This window comes from Thermobia domestica, chromosome 4, assembly GCF_964235325.1.
Source record: "Thermobia domestica chromosome 4, izTheDome1.hap1.1, whole genome shotgun sequence".
In the NCBI taxonomy this organism is placed as follows: domain Eukaryota; kingdom Metazoa; phylum Arthropoda; class Insecta; order Zygentoma; family Lepismatidae; genus Thermobia; species Thermobia domestica.
The window spans coordinates 226,896,295-226,913,352 of record NC_137457.1 but is presented as its reverse complement, the minus strand read 5'-3'; the positions used below and the strand labels follow the sequence as shown (position 1 = coordinate 226,913,352).

Genomic DNA, 17,058 nt, shown 5'->3' with positions numbered 1-17,058 from the left:
TGCCTGGCTACATTTCATGACGAAATCATCAAGGGGTTCTTCCCTTCGACCTGCGGACCTATCTCTCCATCTAGTCACGGAAGTGATTACCAAGGGTTTCTACCCTTCGACTCGTGGGCCTATTTCCGAATCAACCTGGGATTCATCTATAGAACACAACGTGCAACAACAAACACTTACATTGCTGCAACAGCACCGAGCACTATTTACACATATCTAATTGTTAACAATGTTAGTAGGAAATGAGCATCATGAATTAATTTCTAATATAGGACCTTGTCTTTTAGCCCTTTCAAGTAATGCAAACAATTTAATGGTTTACTTTTAAATTTTACTTTCTCTTGTTCCTCACCAAATTTAGAAGTTAATTCTTTCATTTTCAGTTGGCAACACTTTTGCCCTTCTTCCTACTGACTTTTATAACAGCCGGCAGATAGACTGTAGTGATAAATATTTTTAACTTTCCCATGTCTTTTGCTACACAAATAATATCTTTAACTTAGCTCGGCCCGTTATTCTAATTTTACACATTTGAAGAATTTCAATCTTACTGCTCCTCAATCGTGACTCTACCTTTGTGAACTATTACAAATTGTCCTTTCAATACTGTTCTTTAATCAGAAATAAAACGTTATTTCCCCTATATAAGGCATAAATTGTATGGATTTTAAAAAAAATATACCAATTTATACAAAATATGTGATACAAATTTTTCCTGGCCAATTTATACACAATCCGTGTTACAAAATGGCTTCTGTTATTTTACCTGTGCATTAATACCCGGGGAGCTGAAATACAATTCAATCTTACGGAGACACACAAAGAGGTTTCTTTCTCATAATAAATTGAAAAAGATTGTACTCATATAACTGTCCGTTGTAGAAAGATGCACTATGGTTCTCTCCGTGCCAGGGCGCTGAGATGTTAGTCCTAGGAATTTCCTTCCACACGAGAGAACTTGGTTGTGAAAATCAAAACACTAACCACTGTCCACTCTATTGTTTCGATGTGCTGTAACATAACTCACAAAGTGGGAATTACTGCCCTGTGCTGCATGTGTCTCCAGCGTCTCATACTCTCCTTCTATTTGTAACAGTTCAGCATCCGATGTTTAACTATTGATTGGGCTTCTTGTCTCCGTACTTGCTTGGTCCTCCGCTCGGATCTGAACCACTGGACTCCTGCATTTACACCACAGGACTTCCATTTCGATCTTCTCAGGACTGTCTGAATAGTTTACAAAAAAACACACAAGTCTTTCACTAGACTACCACATTCGCTACCCAATAGGTTACTCTACAGACGACTCCAAAGGTTATCCCTCAAGCAACCCCACTCCTGACACTATTTTTGATCTGTCGCAGCTCCAGTGTACAAGGGGAACGTACTTTACAATTTCAACTTTAGGATTAAGAGTATCACACGTGTGGTCACACGTGAATAAACAACAAACATATTAAGTCTCTCTTAATCTTTAGCTGCAGACAGATCCATGGGGTAATAATTACTTTAAATAATAGAGAGAAATTTGATATCCCAGTTTATTGAAGAATCAAATTTCAAAAAGTAAAGTTACAGTTGAAGTCCGTCGGTTAATTTAGACTTACAAATGCCGAAAAAGAGATTGACCGACGGACTTCCGAGTTACATAGTACGGCGTGTGTCTACGAAGTTACGTCAGTTTTGGAGACACATCACATTTATAGTAAATGCTAAAAACGTGACAAGTTTCTGCAACTTACGTCTGATGACTATTTTGTACTTTGGTCACCAATGTTAACATTCCATTTTCACCCTTTTGTGCACCCAGCACTTCAGCTGCGTGCGCACATGGACTCTAAGTATTTTCTCTTTTCGTACACATTTTTTGTGACATTAAAAAAAGACGCATTGGTATTTAGTGCTTACGTCGTCATCACGTGTAAGGCCTGGTGACCATTTCCTAACAAACATCTCCAAAAATCTCTTTCATATCTTGTTCTGAATTACCCCTTTGACTTTGTCTCACCCTTGAAATTTCTTCTATGTTATACAATGTTAATAGGAATATTAAATTGAGAATATTATATCATTGGTAATTCAAGAACACACAAAACACACATATTAAACCGACGAAATAAACGAAACATACATATATACAATGTAAACAATTGGTAACTTCTCAATTAAGAACGGGAGATCGGCCGTCCTTTTAACATCCCGTAGCATAATTAAATATGATTAATCAACAATAAGAATCACATAATATTCAATAAAAGAAAATGAAAGAAAAAGTACAATAATAAGGTGTACGGCTGTTACATTTCAAATTAGTATTACTCATTTCAGGATTACCATTTCACTCTGTACTGTTTGGTATAACTGCTTTACAAGAAAGCAAGTATAGAGTAGGGTTAGTTGTAGAGTTGTTAGAACAGAACATGCTAATCACTATTAACTCTTTCGAATATGACATTATACGAGTTAAACCATGCTCATTCGATAACTCGTTCATACAGTACCACATTCAACACATCAATCGGACATCTTCCTCACCTGCCTTCTTAGTCAATAATATTGCCAACGAAACAAGACGAAAAATATTTTCTTGTCTCGTCTTGTGAAAGTCTTGGCTCAATTGTCAAATAATTATTTCTCGTTTCGTCTCTTTTTTTTTTTTTTTAAGATGTATGCACAAAATTTGTTTCCTTATTTTTCTTAACTTCATTTACAAATTACCAGAATTCTTGTGCGTCACAAGAGGTTCACGAACAGTGCGTTATAACAACATTTAAACCATATTTATTATAGGAATATATTGTATAATGACTTGGACATATTTAGATGAAAATAAAAATTCTTCACTGTATTCGTACAATCATATTATCAATTTATTGTTCTTATACTATGAATCATGCAATACAGTGTTTTCGATTAAGTAAAACAGTGTTTTTGATTTAAGACTTGCGTGAAATAGTGTTGTCTAGGGGGATCGTGAAATTTTTGACCTTCTTGCGAAATTTCTGTTCCACAATAATGGTCTCTCACTAGTCTAGCATGGACACCCAATCGCATGCACTAATATGACACGATGCAATTCAATCTCAAGGTAAAACATTCATTTCAGCATCGACTTCAGTCACATCATTTATCTAATATCATACATCAGCAATCTGAAATGATACTTACTCAGCCTCACGCTCACATAATTTTAACATCACGCTCATTTCAACTCATGATGTTTAATCATCGTCATAGCAGTGGCATAATTTCAAACTTGGCATTTGCTTAACACTTGTGTATTACCGTGAAAAATATACCATAGGAGATACCTTTAAGTCCCTTTGAGATTCCAATTAAACATAAGTAATTATTGGTATTTTGTAGAGAAATTTTATACTTTTCAAAACAATACTTTACTGCAGTTCACTCCAACTAAAACGGTCAGTTTCGACATTATCGTCATTCCAACTACTTGACGACCTAGTAATCAGATAACAGGGCAACTACAACCAGAATAGTCCTCATCCTATCTTCTTGGAGTTGCTGCTTGAAGTAATGGGCTGTAACCTTTTGAAAGCCACGCGATTATTCACAAGCTGTATAATATATAAGTAGATTTCAAGATAGCTATTGCTTCGAACAGTAACATTAGGATGAAAGAGACAAGTTTACAAACAATGTAGAGTAATGTAAGATAACATTTTTCTTCTTACACACTAATCTTATTGTATCACATCAATAATGAAGTAATTTTCGGGAACAATATGTTTATAATTTCTGCCATCCATTGAGCATTATATGAAGTACTAATTTTGCTCTTTGGTAAGAAAAAGAAAAGAAAATCAGAAAGAAAGAATTGGTTACTTATATGGGTATTACCTTGGGGTTCTTTTTCGAACCCAGTGGTAAACATTCACTTTTTTTTACATAAAAGCAAAACAACAGCAAACGATACTTTGTGTTCAATATATATCAGGGGCGTCATTTAGGGGGCAGTATACTTTAATCGATTTTCTACTAATAAACTAGTACAAAACGTAAAAGTCTTATGTCAGTGTTGCTCTTGTTCCCCCTCAAGCGAAGTCTGAAATGACACCCCTGAATATATTAAACAAGCATTGGGGAGAAAACACAAAAACAGACATTTAGATACTCGGGTTTATTTAAGAGATATACTACATTAAATATCTCTGAGGTCTCAAAAGGATCCCAAGGTAGTACATAAGAGTTAACTTCAGCCTTACATTAATATGACCTTCACTGCACCTCATGCTCGCATCACTTCAACCTCAAATTCACTAAACCCCAACGTTCTCAGAAACATTATTTCAACTTATATGTGCTTCATAACCCAGTGAGAATGAAGATATTGTGCCTACTGACAAATTTCCTTCTGTGATTGACGACATTCATACACAATTTTCCAATCACGTTAATGAAATATCTTCCCCACCCCACATACTTTAGTTACATGTATTACCCTATTATGTTGCTTCTTCAACACTATAATGTCTCTCGTTTTATACCTTGGATCTAGATCAACATACTTCAAAATATCGTAACAAAATAAATACTGACCAAAGCTTCAACACGCACTGTACTTTAAACTATAATGTGTTACAGTTTCGGATATCTATCATATTCATAATCAGACTTCTATAAATATTACAGAACACAAATGAAGATATATATATATATATATATATATATATATATATATATATATATATATATATATATAGATAGATAGATAGATAGATAGATAGATAGATAGATAGATATCGGGTGGACAAATTATCTGAAACATTCGTGATAAGTGAGAAACCAGAAGAGGGAGAAAAGCGAAACTTTGCACAAAGCAACTATAAGGAGAGCACATTGTTTCGCGTATTAAACAACACCATCCAGTGAACAATGTTGCCATCTCAGAATAAAGTTATATTTTTTCAAATAACATTAAGTCAGATTATTACATATTTCAAATCAACATGTTAAGCGAAAACGGTAGGACATCACATGTCGACAGTGTTCTCTCTGTTACTAGATCCTCCAAATTAAATTCTTTGGATTTCTTTGACAGCTTAAATTGTCGTCGAATGTTCTGTAACTTTGGCCTCTCCATCTTTCCCTTTGTTTCTTCTGATACTCTGTCATCTTTACTCTGCTAATCCTTATTCAGACAAAATTCCTTGTTCAGACAAAAAGCAGAGATGTCTTGAAAATGATGTAAATGCAATAATAGATTCGTCTGGGTAAATTTTCAGAACTGACACAAAGTTAATGCCATTGAGTGTGGCTCGGTTGGCAAGTGGAGCATCATGAACCATTACTTCTACTGTCGCCATCTAGTGATCATATTGGAAGCTACGAACTTATACCTATCCAGTTATTAGCACAGCGACTGTGTTAAATTACATTGTAGTATTGACACCCATAATGTAGTATACAGTAATATAATGAGAAGTATCGGTATACCCATTACCCACCTAATACAGTATTTTAGTGCCGCATACATTTACCTTAAATTTACAAATAAACGAGTATAAATGGAGGTGAGCGTACGTTATATTCGGTTTTCGTAAACGGTCTAGCGTGTACCTCCCAAAAATTCTAGTATTAGATAATTCGTAATACTACATGAACAAAAAGGTTTAAAATGAAGTGACCTGTAAATATTGAGCAATACGGCTGAAATTTAGCAGGTAAATAGCTTATGAATAGAGGAACAAAATAAGTTATGTGTAGGATTATTTTGAACAATTTGAATTTTTTGCATTTGATTTTGGACCACCCTAATGTGTGTATATTATATATATATATATATATATATATATATATATATATATATATATATAATGAAAAAGTCTAAATTCTATTGGCTGAAGGCTTCAGCCAACCCCGTAGGTCCACCTGTCCATTTCTCTACTTATCACGTACCGCCTTTTTCAATTCAATTTTCCTGTCTATGCTATTCAAAATTCTCTGTCATAATTTATTGTTAGATAATCCCCTTGTTCAGTTCATGAGCTTATCTCTTTCTACTTTCTTTTTCCAATCTGCTTCTTTCCACTTCCTTATTATCATTTTCTTCTCTATCTCCAATATTTCCGTCTTTCAAAAGTTAATTTCGTGAATATTTCTTATGTTACAATACCCAAGCCAAAGCCGTGAGTTGTGTTATTCAAAATAGAATTTTTATCGTCTAATATCTTTATAAATATAGTACACTCTATGTTCAATCATCCCTAAGATTAGACGCCTTCACTTTAAGCGAATTAAGGAGCCAATGCAAACACTAAAAGTTCTCAATGTCGTTCGTATAGAGAATCATGCACATTCGGAGCATTTATAATCCTTACTATAAATGCCTTCACAGGAAACAGCGTTCAAACTCTTAAAGTCATACTCCGACTAATTACTCTGTACCTTTCCATTTCAGAATCTTGGAGACACTGAGGAAGGAGTTGTAAATACAAAGAGCCCTGGATAAACTCCTTATCAAGTACACATCAGTATTAAAAAATCGCATCAAAATGTTCCTAATGTTTTGAATTGGGTACTATTCACTAATTCAGTTAACCTCAAGCATCTCTAAGTCATCATTGCACCGCACTATTTATGTCATATAGCTCTTAGGAAAGGAGGAATTAACTACTGATTAATTCTCCTTCTGGAATTTACGTATCGTTGCAAATTGTTCATTCATATTAGAAAAATATCTTTCCTACCCTTCATACCATAATCAGTGACTTATTATTCCATTTATGTGTTAGGCAATTTTAAATTTTGTAAACAACTCTACTTAATATTATTAGAGTCTTTCTAATAAATCTACATGTTTATCTTTTTAAACATACTACACACCTTGTAACATTCACAAACAAAAATCTGTATGTTTGTTTAAACAGACAGTTTAGTCTTTCTTTTAACGACAATTTCGAAATACTGATTAGCCTGCGAATCATATGTGCGTCTGTAAATTGGTTTTAACCTTATTTGGTCAATTATCTGTAATAAGATTAATAGAAATGACGAGTACGTGTTACTTACCTAATTTCAAGATAATCATAATGGCAATCTGTATGATTTTCCATATCGAAATCCGTTATATTTAGCATTATGTACTGCCCTGATGGTACATTAATAATCCATGTGCATTTTCTGTTATGAGGGTAGCCATTAGGATAGTTCGGTGATTGTATCATCCCATTTAATGTATAATATGTTCCGCCACACGCTGAAAATGTGAATAATTAGTTTAGAACTAAAGAATTAAAAATTTAAATATCAATTTGACATTAATCCAAAAAATAAATGTTGTTCCAGGTAACACAGTGCAACAAATGTAAACTTTGTGTCTTGTCGCAAAAAAAAATTAGATTTTCTTTACTAAATCAAGCACGCTGATTACGAAAAGGAAATCAAAAATGTTCCATGGCTTAGAGATATTTCTGGACAAAATATGCCAAATATGACACTTAATTTATATTACATATAAATAGCAATGTATTGAAATTCATGAAAACAATGTAGCGATTTTCGCAACTCGTGGAAAATAATTTAGTTCAGTATATGAGGAACCTATCATCATCATCACCATCATCATCATCATAGGTATTCTGCTCTTACTGGCAGGTCACTTGCAGCAGCTGAGAAGCTTCCATGCTCCACGATCCTTCGCTAACCTCTTCGTCTTTACGTATGATCTCTCTGTTTTTATATCATCCATTAATTGTAATCTACTTCGCCTCTAGGACGTCCCTCATGATACAATTTCTTCTTAGGCAATGTCCCAACCAGTTTCTCTTCCTCTTCTTAACAATATCTAACAGTGTTCTTTTCTCCCCCACCATTTCTAACACCCTCTCATTCGTTTTCCGCTCGACCCAACTAATTCCTTTCATTCTTCTTCACACCCACATTTCGAAGGTTTCCAGTCGTTTTTGATCACTTTTACATAATGTCAACGTTTCCACTCCATACAGTACAACACTCCACACGAAGCATTTTATGAGTCTTTTTATCAACTCTTTATTCAAGGTCCCACAAAACAGACTTTTATTCCTTCTGAAAGCTTCTTTCGCCATTCCTACAATTACTTTTATTTCACGTACGCCCCTTTCCACTTTTATATTTGACATAGACCTCTTCGTTCCAATCACCATGGCTTTTCTCTTTCTAACATTTATTTTCATCCCATGTTCTTGAAAGCTCATCCTCAGGTTTTCTAACATTTTATTAATTTTCTTTTCAGATTCTAAAACAAGCGCCATATCGTCTGCAAATCTTACGCATCTAATCATTCTACCTCCCACAGAATTGCCGTCATCATATAAACTGTATTTTACTATCTCTTCTAGATGGACATTAAGTATTGTTGGCTAGAGACAGATCCTTCTCCAACTACTTTCCAATTGCACTTTCTTCCGTCAGTTCTTCCCCTATCCTAACACTTACTTGGTTGGTTCATGTATAAGTTTCTTATGAGTCTTCGATCTTTCCATTCCAACCCTGTCTTCTTTTGAACTCCCAACAACAATTCCCAATTCACGCTGTCAAAAGCCTTTTCTCAATCAATAAATACAACATACACCCCTTTCCCGCCCTTATCTCTTCTGAACCAGAACTGCTCCTCCTTAACTTCTTCATTTTTTCTTCCAATAACCTTCTTTTCAGTATTCGGAGCAAAATTTTAGCTGCATCAGATATGAGACTAAGAGCTTTATAATCCTCACAAATCTTTCGGTTCGAATTCTTAGCCATCAGTATCATGAACGTCTTCAGGAAGACTTTTGGCAATTCACTTCTTTCATGTATTTCATTGCATAGTCGGAACAATTCTTTCTTTCCCTTGTCTCCGGTACTTTTAATGAATTATATTGGTATATTATCTATTCCGGTTGGTTTCCATTCCTAATCTCGGATATAGCCTTTTCAAACTCATCCCAAAGAATACTAAATCCTTTATCATCCTCGCCTACTTCATTTTCTACTTCAACATTTAGGCTACAAGGTCTATCCCTACTCTCATATAAGTCTTCAACGCATTCTTCCCATCTTTCTATGACCCCATTTCTATCGGTGGCTACCTTCCCATTCTTATTTTCTACTGGCATCAAAATAGCCCCTTGTTTTCTCCGAAATTCCATAGATTTCACCTTCTTTACATTTCCTCATATTTCCCAAGTTTTTCTAATTCTTCTATGTCCTTGCATTTTCTTTTGTAAAACTCTTCCCTCGCTCTGTCTGTTTCTCTCCGTAATTCATTATTTAACTTTCTGTACATCTTTCTGTCCTCTTCTGTATCAACCTGATTCCACGTCCTCCATTCCCTCATTTTCTGCAACATCTGTTCTGTAACCCATGGTTTCTTAGCCGTTTTGTGTTCGCGGTAACCTACTTCTTCTTCTGCAGCCTGCTGTAACCAAAGTTTAATGTGTTCCCATCGTGCGTTACTACCTGCGCCTATTCGTCCCTCGTTTCTAATATTTTTCTTCGAATGTTTCAACGAAAAGATATCTTATTTCCTCGTTTTTTCAATTTTTCAGTATTCAACACTTTGTTGAATACTTTTCTTCTGTCTACATTTTTTAGTTGAATATCTACTTCAGTCAGCAAAATATTATGATCAGAGAAATTATCAGCCCCGGGAAGGGTCTTCGCGTTCTTTAAGCTATTCCGATACCTGCCCTGAATCATAACATAGTCTATCTGATATCTTCCGCCGTCTATTGGTGATTTCCATGTATATATTCTTCTCTTTTGCTGATTGAACCAAGTGTTCCAAATTACTATTGAATTCTGTCTACAAAAATTCACAAATCCCTCTCCCCTATCATTTCTTTTGCCTAAACCATATTTGCCTACGATTCTCCCACAGCTGCATTGAATTCTCCCACTACAACTACGCATGCACCCCTCTTCTCTCTATCTATAATTTCTTCTATTTTCTCATAATTTTTCTCTACTTCAAGTATTAACATCATAACTCTATCATCAATAAATTGTACTTTCATTACCTTCTCCTTTAAATGCTTTCCAGGAATTATTCCTTCGCCATTATGACCGCACTTTTCATTACCTGAGTAAAATATCCATTTTTCTTCGCTGTTCAGCATTCCATTACCTTCCCATCTAACTTCACAAACTCCTACCAAATGTAGGTTATTTTCTTTCATTTCTTCTTTAAGATTTTCTTATTTTTCTCCCTGTAACATAGTATGTACGTTCCATGTCCCTATCCTAAACCTTTTGCTCTTCCCTGTCTTCCTTTCTCTTTCTGTCTTTCCCCATTATTACTTTCTCATCGAATAGTCCTTCCCAAGCCATCCCCCTCCCGGAGATCCGAATGGGGGTATATTTTACTTCCGGAACTATATTTTGACTTGCGAAAGACCATTGTACATATGTTCTCTTTTTGCTGCCAGCAAACTAGGGAAAAATTAGTGGTGGTTTCCCGTTGCCTTCCACTCCGCAGTATCCCAGTCGTTAAAGTCACTTTGACCACGCCTGGGAATAATGTCCAAGTTGCCGTACCAATCACTATGATTTCCGCCAACTTGACTCCTGGAGAACTGTTGCCTTCTCCCAGAACATTCTTCGTCTGGCTACTCCATTTAGATCAATTCGGTAGGGATGGCCCTTCTGGTAGTGAACTACCACCGACACAGCTCTGAATTTCACTGTAGCACGCAATCCTCCCAGCCCAACACACAAGTGTCTTCGTAAACGTGGTGTTTATCGTGAAGGGACCTATATCTATATAGAATACAGATCATGTACCAAAAATAATATTTCTCATTCCGAAATGAAAAGAACTTGATGAAAAGGATGAAAAACCTTAACATGCTTTTACAAGTTAGAAACTTTTCTTGGAAATTTTCTATTTGTGAGAGGATGGTGAAACGTGTTGTAGAGTGTCCAGCTGTAATCTACGAAACGTTTTTGTGACTAGGTGAGGTTAAATTAATATCGAAGTTGCATCACCCGATCATGAAGTAATGTCACGTGGTATTAATCCACTTGGCACATACAACTTTATTGATAAAAAAAAAGTAGTTTGCTTACACTACGAAACCTAACTGAAGGAGCGCCAGCGAGCGAAAGGGGTTAGAAACCCCACAGGGCTAGTTTTATTCCAACTTTACCACAATTCACAGAAAAACACCCCTCCCTTCACAACAGACACGCAGTCATGATAATACCATGTGACATTACGTCACGATCAGGTGATGCAACTTCAATGTAAATTAACCCCACTCTTGGTAATCATCTTGGTAAATTCGCTCATCATGTTCGTCACGCACATCTCCGAGAGTAGGCAGGAAAAAGTCCACATGAGAATGCAAGAAATGTATTTTTAGGGGCATGTTGTACCACATAGAGTTGTAAGTGTGCAGCACATGTTCCGTCTGTTCCTTGTAATTGTCACCCCTGATGTTTCCCAAGAAATTCTTGGATACATTTTGGAAGGCAAGCCATGCTGGCTTCTTGGTATTTGCTAGTAAGTCTCCCAAACTAGTGTCCATCATCAAGTCCCGAATTTGAGGCCAATGAGGACATCTTCATTAATTTGTGCTAAGTAATCGCAGGAATTTGTAGCAGTGAGAATTGAGAATTTCTACCATCTTTGTCCTTTACTTTCACATTATTTTTCATAGAGCTAAATTTCAAATTGAACTGTGGTAACAGCACACTGTCTTTGTCAGCAAGGAGTTCATGCGATTCATATTTTTTAATGAGGATTAAAGCTTTTTCTGGAAGGCCACTGTTTTATTACATACTGGTCATTCTTTGCTCTACTGTCCCAGTGACACAAGAAAGAGTAATATTTTGTGTAAGCAGTATTCATTTCCAAGAGAAGTCCCAGAACTCACAGATCGCCACAGACTTTGTATTTGTAGTACGAACAATATACTTCAAAGTAACTCATGCTCTGATAGGTTTCTTTTAACGAACGGAAGGGGCCACTAGTATAGAACGTTTTTCATTACTGCTATGAAAGAGAACTAGAGTTTCTAAGGAATCTACAAATATGCATAATTCTTCTGTGTTGTGAATCACTCCAAATTCTATAAGCGGTCCATTTATGTCATTACAGTAAACGAGACTATCTGTCATTTAGAAGATAAAACCATTTAATATCACGTCTCTTTAGGCTAAAAGAGGCGGATGATTATTGAGGCAAGTGAATAATGATAGAAGAATTGGTGAAATGAGATTGTGGGAGACAACGAGAATATCCCGAGAAAACCCACGAACACGATGTTGCCCACCACAAACTTACTTGGCCGACGTTTCATTTAAAAAGATGGAAAGATCAAGTTGTCGATTACGGAATGATATACTAGTGGGTTGTAGCAGTTTTGTTGTTCTTTTTCTTTCAGACGTGATCAGAGTAATTCTGCTTACCATCTTAAAAGATTTAAATCTCTTACAATATCATATGATTCTGCTGAGACAGTGGTTATGCTAAAGATGACATGTGCTGAAGATCTTCCCGATCGCTTGCTTTGTCACTACTACATTTTGTTTCATCTTCCAGTGTTCATTCTGCTGGTGGTTTTAGAACTGCAAAAGAATCAGAATGCGGAACTGGGTGCATTGCATATTTCAAATTAGGAAACGAAATTGTGTGTCCTGATTTCCTTGAGATTCCTGTTACTTTCGACAAAAAATGGCAATCTGTTATGTGACCTCTAGATTCTCTCCACAAGGAAATGAACTCATGATCCTTTTCCCTTCAAGGAGGCTAGAGGAGCATAGCCAGACACAGAATATGGAGGTTTGGGAAATTTAGGGAAGTCCGAAAATCCCTAAATTATTGTCACAGGTTAAATAAAACAAAGAACATTAAATCTAGGCAAGTCTAACCACTAATCCAAGGGCCTGGAGACAAGTTTAACCTTTACGCCAATCTTGGAATATCCAAAGCAGAAGGTCCGCTCCTGGGAATTGTAAGTTTTGAACAAATATTAGATGTGGCACATTAAGAATATACAAAACTGAAAGTGAGATTTTATTTTTAGAAAACATATTATACCGTGCTCATCTACAAACAGTAACAAAGAATCACACCAACTTTGATTTTTCTGCGTCCTCATACACCTCCAAAGCAGAAAAGAGTATATCCAGATATTATTAAAAGGAAAATACACATGTTTGTAAGTTACTAAGCAAAATAGGGGCGAAAATTTTAGGAGGCCTATATAATATAATAATATTATATAATAAGGGGTACGAAAAGAAAGTATCAATGGATTGTGTCTGTAAGAAAAATAATCATGAACATATTTTGAAAGATGTCGGAGACATCTAGCATTCAAATGCGACGTATAAGGGAATTAATGAATTCTGTTACGGGCAACTCATACACATGTCACGCATTTAAAGATTAAAATTTCCTTTTATACCGTTACATGCTATTTTCGACAACTTTCTTCGCACCGAATTGTTAATTTTAAAAATATAGAGTTTCTACCACAAGAAAGTGCAAAAGATAATTGAAAAACATCACACAGACATATTTTAGGCAATTTCTGATCACAATAGTCAATGCAGAAGTAAATTGGTTTGTGCTTTGTTTCGCGTATATTTCAACTTACATTCCAATTCTATTTTACGTTTACTAATAAAAAATTATAATAAAATTTAGTTAAGATAATGTTTAAGCAATTTTATTTTTAAAGTTATTTATTTATATTAATCTAAAATGTAACCTTCATCAGTTCGATATTTATTTTATTTATCGTAATAGTGTTCTGTGGACATGTACCTTATTGTCCTGTGCATTTGCGAATTGATAAGGTAGAATTGCTCCTTTTAAGTAACTATTTTCCAATATATTTTTGTTTCACTTAGAACGAGATCCTCCCCACTCATGAAAACAAAAGTATCAACGCCCATTTGAAGTGTACCAAGCCCGACTTAAAGCTGAGTACGCAAAAATAATGTACACTGCATGAGATATTATTTTCAGCATGATTTTCAAATGAAAAAAATCATTGCTTTCATAATGGTTCTACAACCCCACATTACAAAATCTACTCCTTGATTTGATCGAAAAAGCAGTGTTTACATTTTCTTTGTGGTAGTTCTAATGATATTCTTTACTATATGTCCAAAGTTACAAAACATTATGTTGGATATACAAATAATTTGTATAAAATTGGATACCATATCATTAATGTCCTTTACGCATCATTTGTATGTTCACGCCGATTTATTTATTTTCTAATAATTCCTAACTTCTTTTGTATTCATGGCTCAGTGGTAGAGCGTTCACCTCTGGTGCATGGGGTCCCGGGTTCAGAAACTAGCTCCCGACAAGTGAACTTTGTGGTGGACAAACACCGTGCTCGTGGGTTTTCTCGGGATTCTCCCGTTTCCTCCCACATTCTTCATTCCACCATTTTCTTTACTTCTCATCATCACCGTCTCCTTTATCCTAGCCGGCATAACCGGGTGACGTAAAACTCAAAAATTTCATTTCAGTTTTTTCATTTGTATTCAACTAAATGTTTTTACAACTTGTACTGTGTCTAAGCAAAGGAAGAGTTCACAATTTCACTGTATAGAAAAATTATTGAAAGTAGTCAATAGATTTTTACATATAGTCCAACAACATCAAATTATATTTTTGAAACATTTTCATTTCCTCAAATAACAAACGTAAATTGAGCATAATATTGTACAGCTTGTCCTAAGAGTCTGAATTTCTGCACAATACGATCGCAAAAAGGACCTAAGCCACATTTTTTCTGAAATTTAGTTTATGAAGTTTCCCATTTCTCCAAAGGTATACACAACTTTGTGTAAAAAGAGGGGCAAGTCTAGGTGTTACAATGGTGTAAATTTAACATTGAGGGCAAGAAATGTCTGCTGTCCTGAATTTAAACATTTTTTTCTTTAGTACCTCAAAGTTACACAAGATGGCCTTAGGCCCTTTCTGCAATCCAATTGAAGTTGTTGCTTACCTAAGTGATACCATCGACCATCTTCGAATCATAGCTAGAAACATGAACCATGACACGACATCGCAGTTTTAACTGCAGGAGACTTCGTTGCACCTGTACCAAGGATATGCTGTCCCATCCTTGCAGGCTCTCCAAAAGTCATCTACCGTGTAAACCCGACGTGATGAAAGGCACCATGCATGACTCGTTCTTAATTGGGTTTCGTGTACACACTCTGGTACGTATTCTCATAAATACAAATATCCCAAAATTTCTTTAGCACTGGTCTTATGAATTTCACTGACCCCACTTTGGATACTATTTCGTTGCTGATGTAGATTTTAGAGGTGACTGCTATGCATAATGTTTAATTTTAACACTAACAGTAGCCCATCTTAGCAAAAAGAAATATTTCCGACATTGTTCTACTATACTAGGAATGCTAAAATTTGCATGGGAAAGAGCGATGACTTGCTCTTCCAAAAAGTGATTATTTAGGCGAAATTTTGCGCACTACAACACATGCATTTTGCTACACAACAGTTAAGGAACTGATACATATAGTGGTGTGTACAGTTTTCTTACTCTGAAACTTGAAAGCCGTTTGACAGGTGTCGCTGTATGCTATTTCTTTGAATGGGGATGTATCGGATTGTGTAATGGACCAGTCATTTAAAATGTTAACTTCGGTCATAGTTACTGTTTCGAAGTGTATAAATTTGGCTAGAGACGTTCAAACTTATTTCAAATCATTGGAAGTCCTTTTGACCTTTCGTAACTCTGTCCTAATATAGCTGGGACTAAAGAATTTGCGTGAATTAGGTGAGTGATACATGCATATTACGTCCGAACACATTGTCTTCTTTCTGGCGTTTTAATTTGGTGTTTGGTACCTCTTAATCCACAATTCACGATTGTTTCACAGTGACGAGCCAACACGAGGTCACTACTCCCACCGAGATTCGATTTCAAGGTCATGAGTGGTTAGCGATAACGTTATCCACATAGATTTAGAGTTTTAAGAATGCCTTAAAACTCGTAATTAATAATTTTATCTATAAAAATAGTCCCATTTGTTATGTACGTAGGTGTTACAGATTTGACTAACACTTATATTTATTAAAGCATTAATCTGTAAAATTAATACTTACTTTCTAAAATTACATGATGTATTTGAAAATTTGACGAATCCGTTCATATAAGCAAGGAAACTGAATCTAGAATAAGTGTTTTACACTACATTTTATTAGTTCGGTTACTTAATACGGAACTTAGTTCTAGTTAGAAAGTCATACGAATTTGTAACAATACATACTTCGAGAAGCATTTAACACTAAGTAAGCTGCCGTAAAACCATCTCTGGCTGCACTTTCGTCGGATTTGAAAACAACAGTCATCACATTCTCTGTAGTAACGAGTGCTGGAGGAACAGTAGAACCGCAATACCTGAAAATAAAATAAATTACTCCTAATTAGTTTTCCATTAATGAAAATATTAACTTCTGTTAAATATTATTCACTTTTGTTTGTTGAAGTTTAGGATACCTTTTCAGTAAAGAGGCAACTCAAATATGGAAAATGTACAGAAAAACATTTCGTATGGATTTTAGAAACGCTTTGCTTTATAAATTCGACGTACTGGACCATACAACTTGGAAGGAGTCCGAAAATTTTCTTGTGCAAAATAAAGGAGGCAGTTGGTCCCAGAAGAAGAACTATATAGTTCAAGTAATTTTGATGGGGTTGCAAAAACCTTTCCAATCGTCCATGATTAACAGACCGAAAACCGTAAATTCGAAAGTCATGACGAGGCCATGAAAGCAAATCACACCAGTACTGTTAAGTGATCAGGCAAGCTCGATATCTCACAGCTCAGTATGGATCGATCTCGACAAAAATATTTTCAGCTTCTAAATTACTCTACGTGAATTAACTCCAGCTCAAACGCAGAGACAAAAAGATATAAGCAAGAAAACAGGTTTCTCAAACTTGAGATGCATCTTGTGGAATTACGAGGAAATTATACGCTACAAGTTCTTTCCGGATGGTGAAGCCATCAGAATGCTAGCCTGAACTCCGAGCGGTTAAAGAGCATGTGTACCATTGATTTCCGAAAATACTC

General features: G+C 35.5%; 1 protein-coding gene across 1 annotated transcript in view; it reads right to left on the bottom strand.

Moving 5' to 3' along the window:
• The window catches only part of LOC145683884 (cubilin-like), a 1,291,374-nt gene that overhangs the window by 735,438 nt on the left and 538,878 nt on the right, over positions 1-17,058 (bottom strand). The window contains exons 23-24 of the mRNA XM_081755522.1: positions 16,252-16,382; positions 7,033-7,219 (exon numbers count right to left, since the gene is read on the bottom strand). Coding sequence (XP_081611648.1) covers positions 7,033-7,219; positions 16,252-16,382 — 318 coding nt within the window. The remainder of the gene's footprint in view (positions 1-7,032; positions 7,220-16,251; positions 16,383-17,058) is intronic.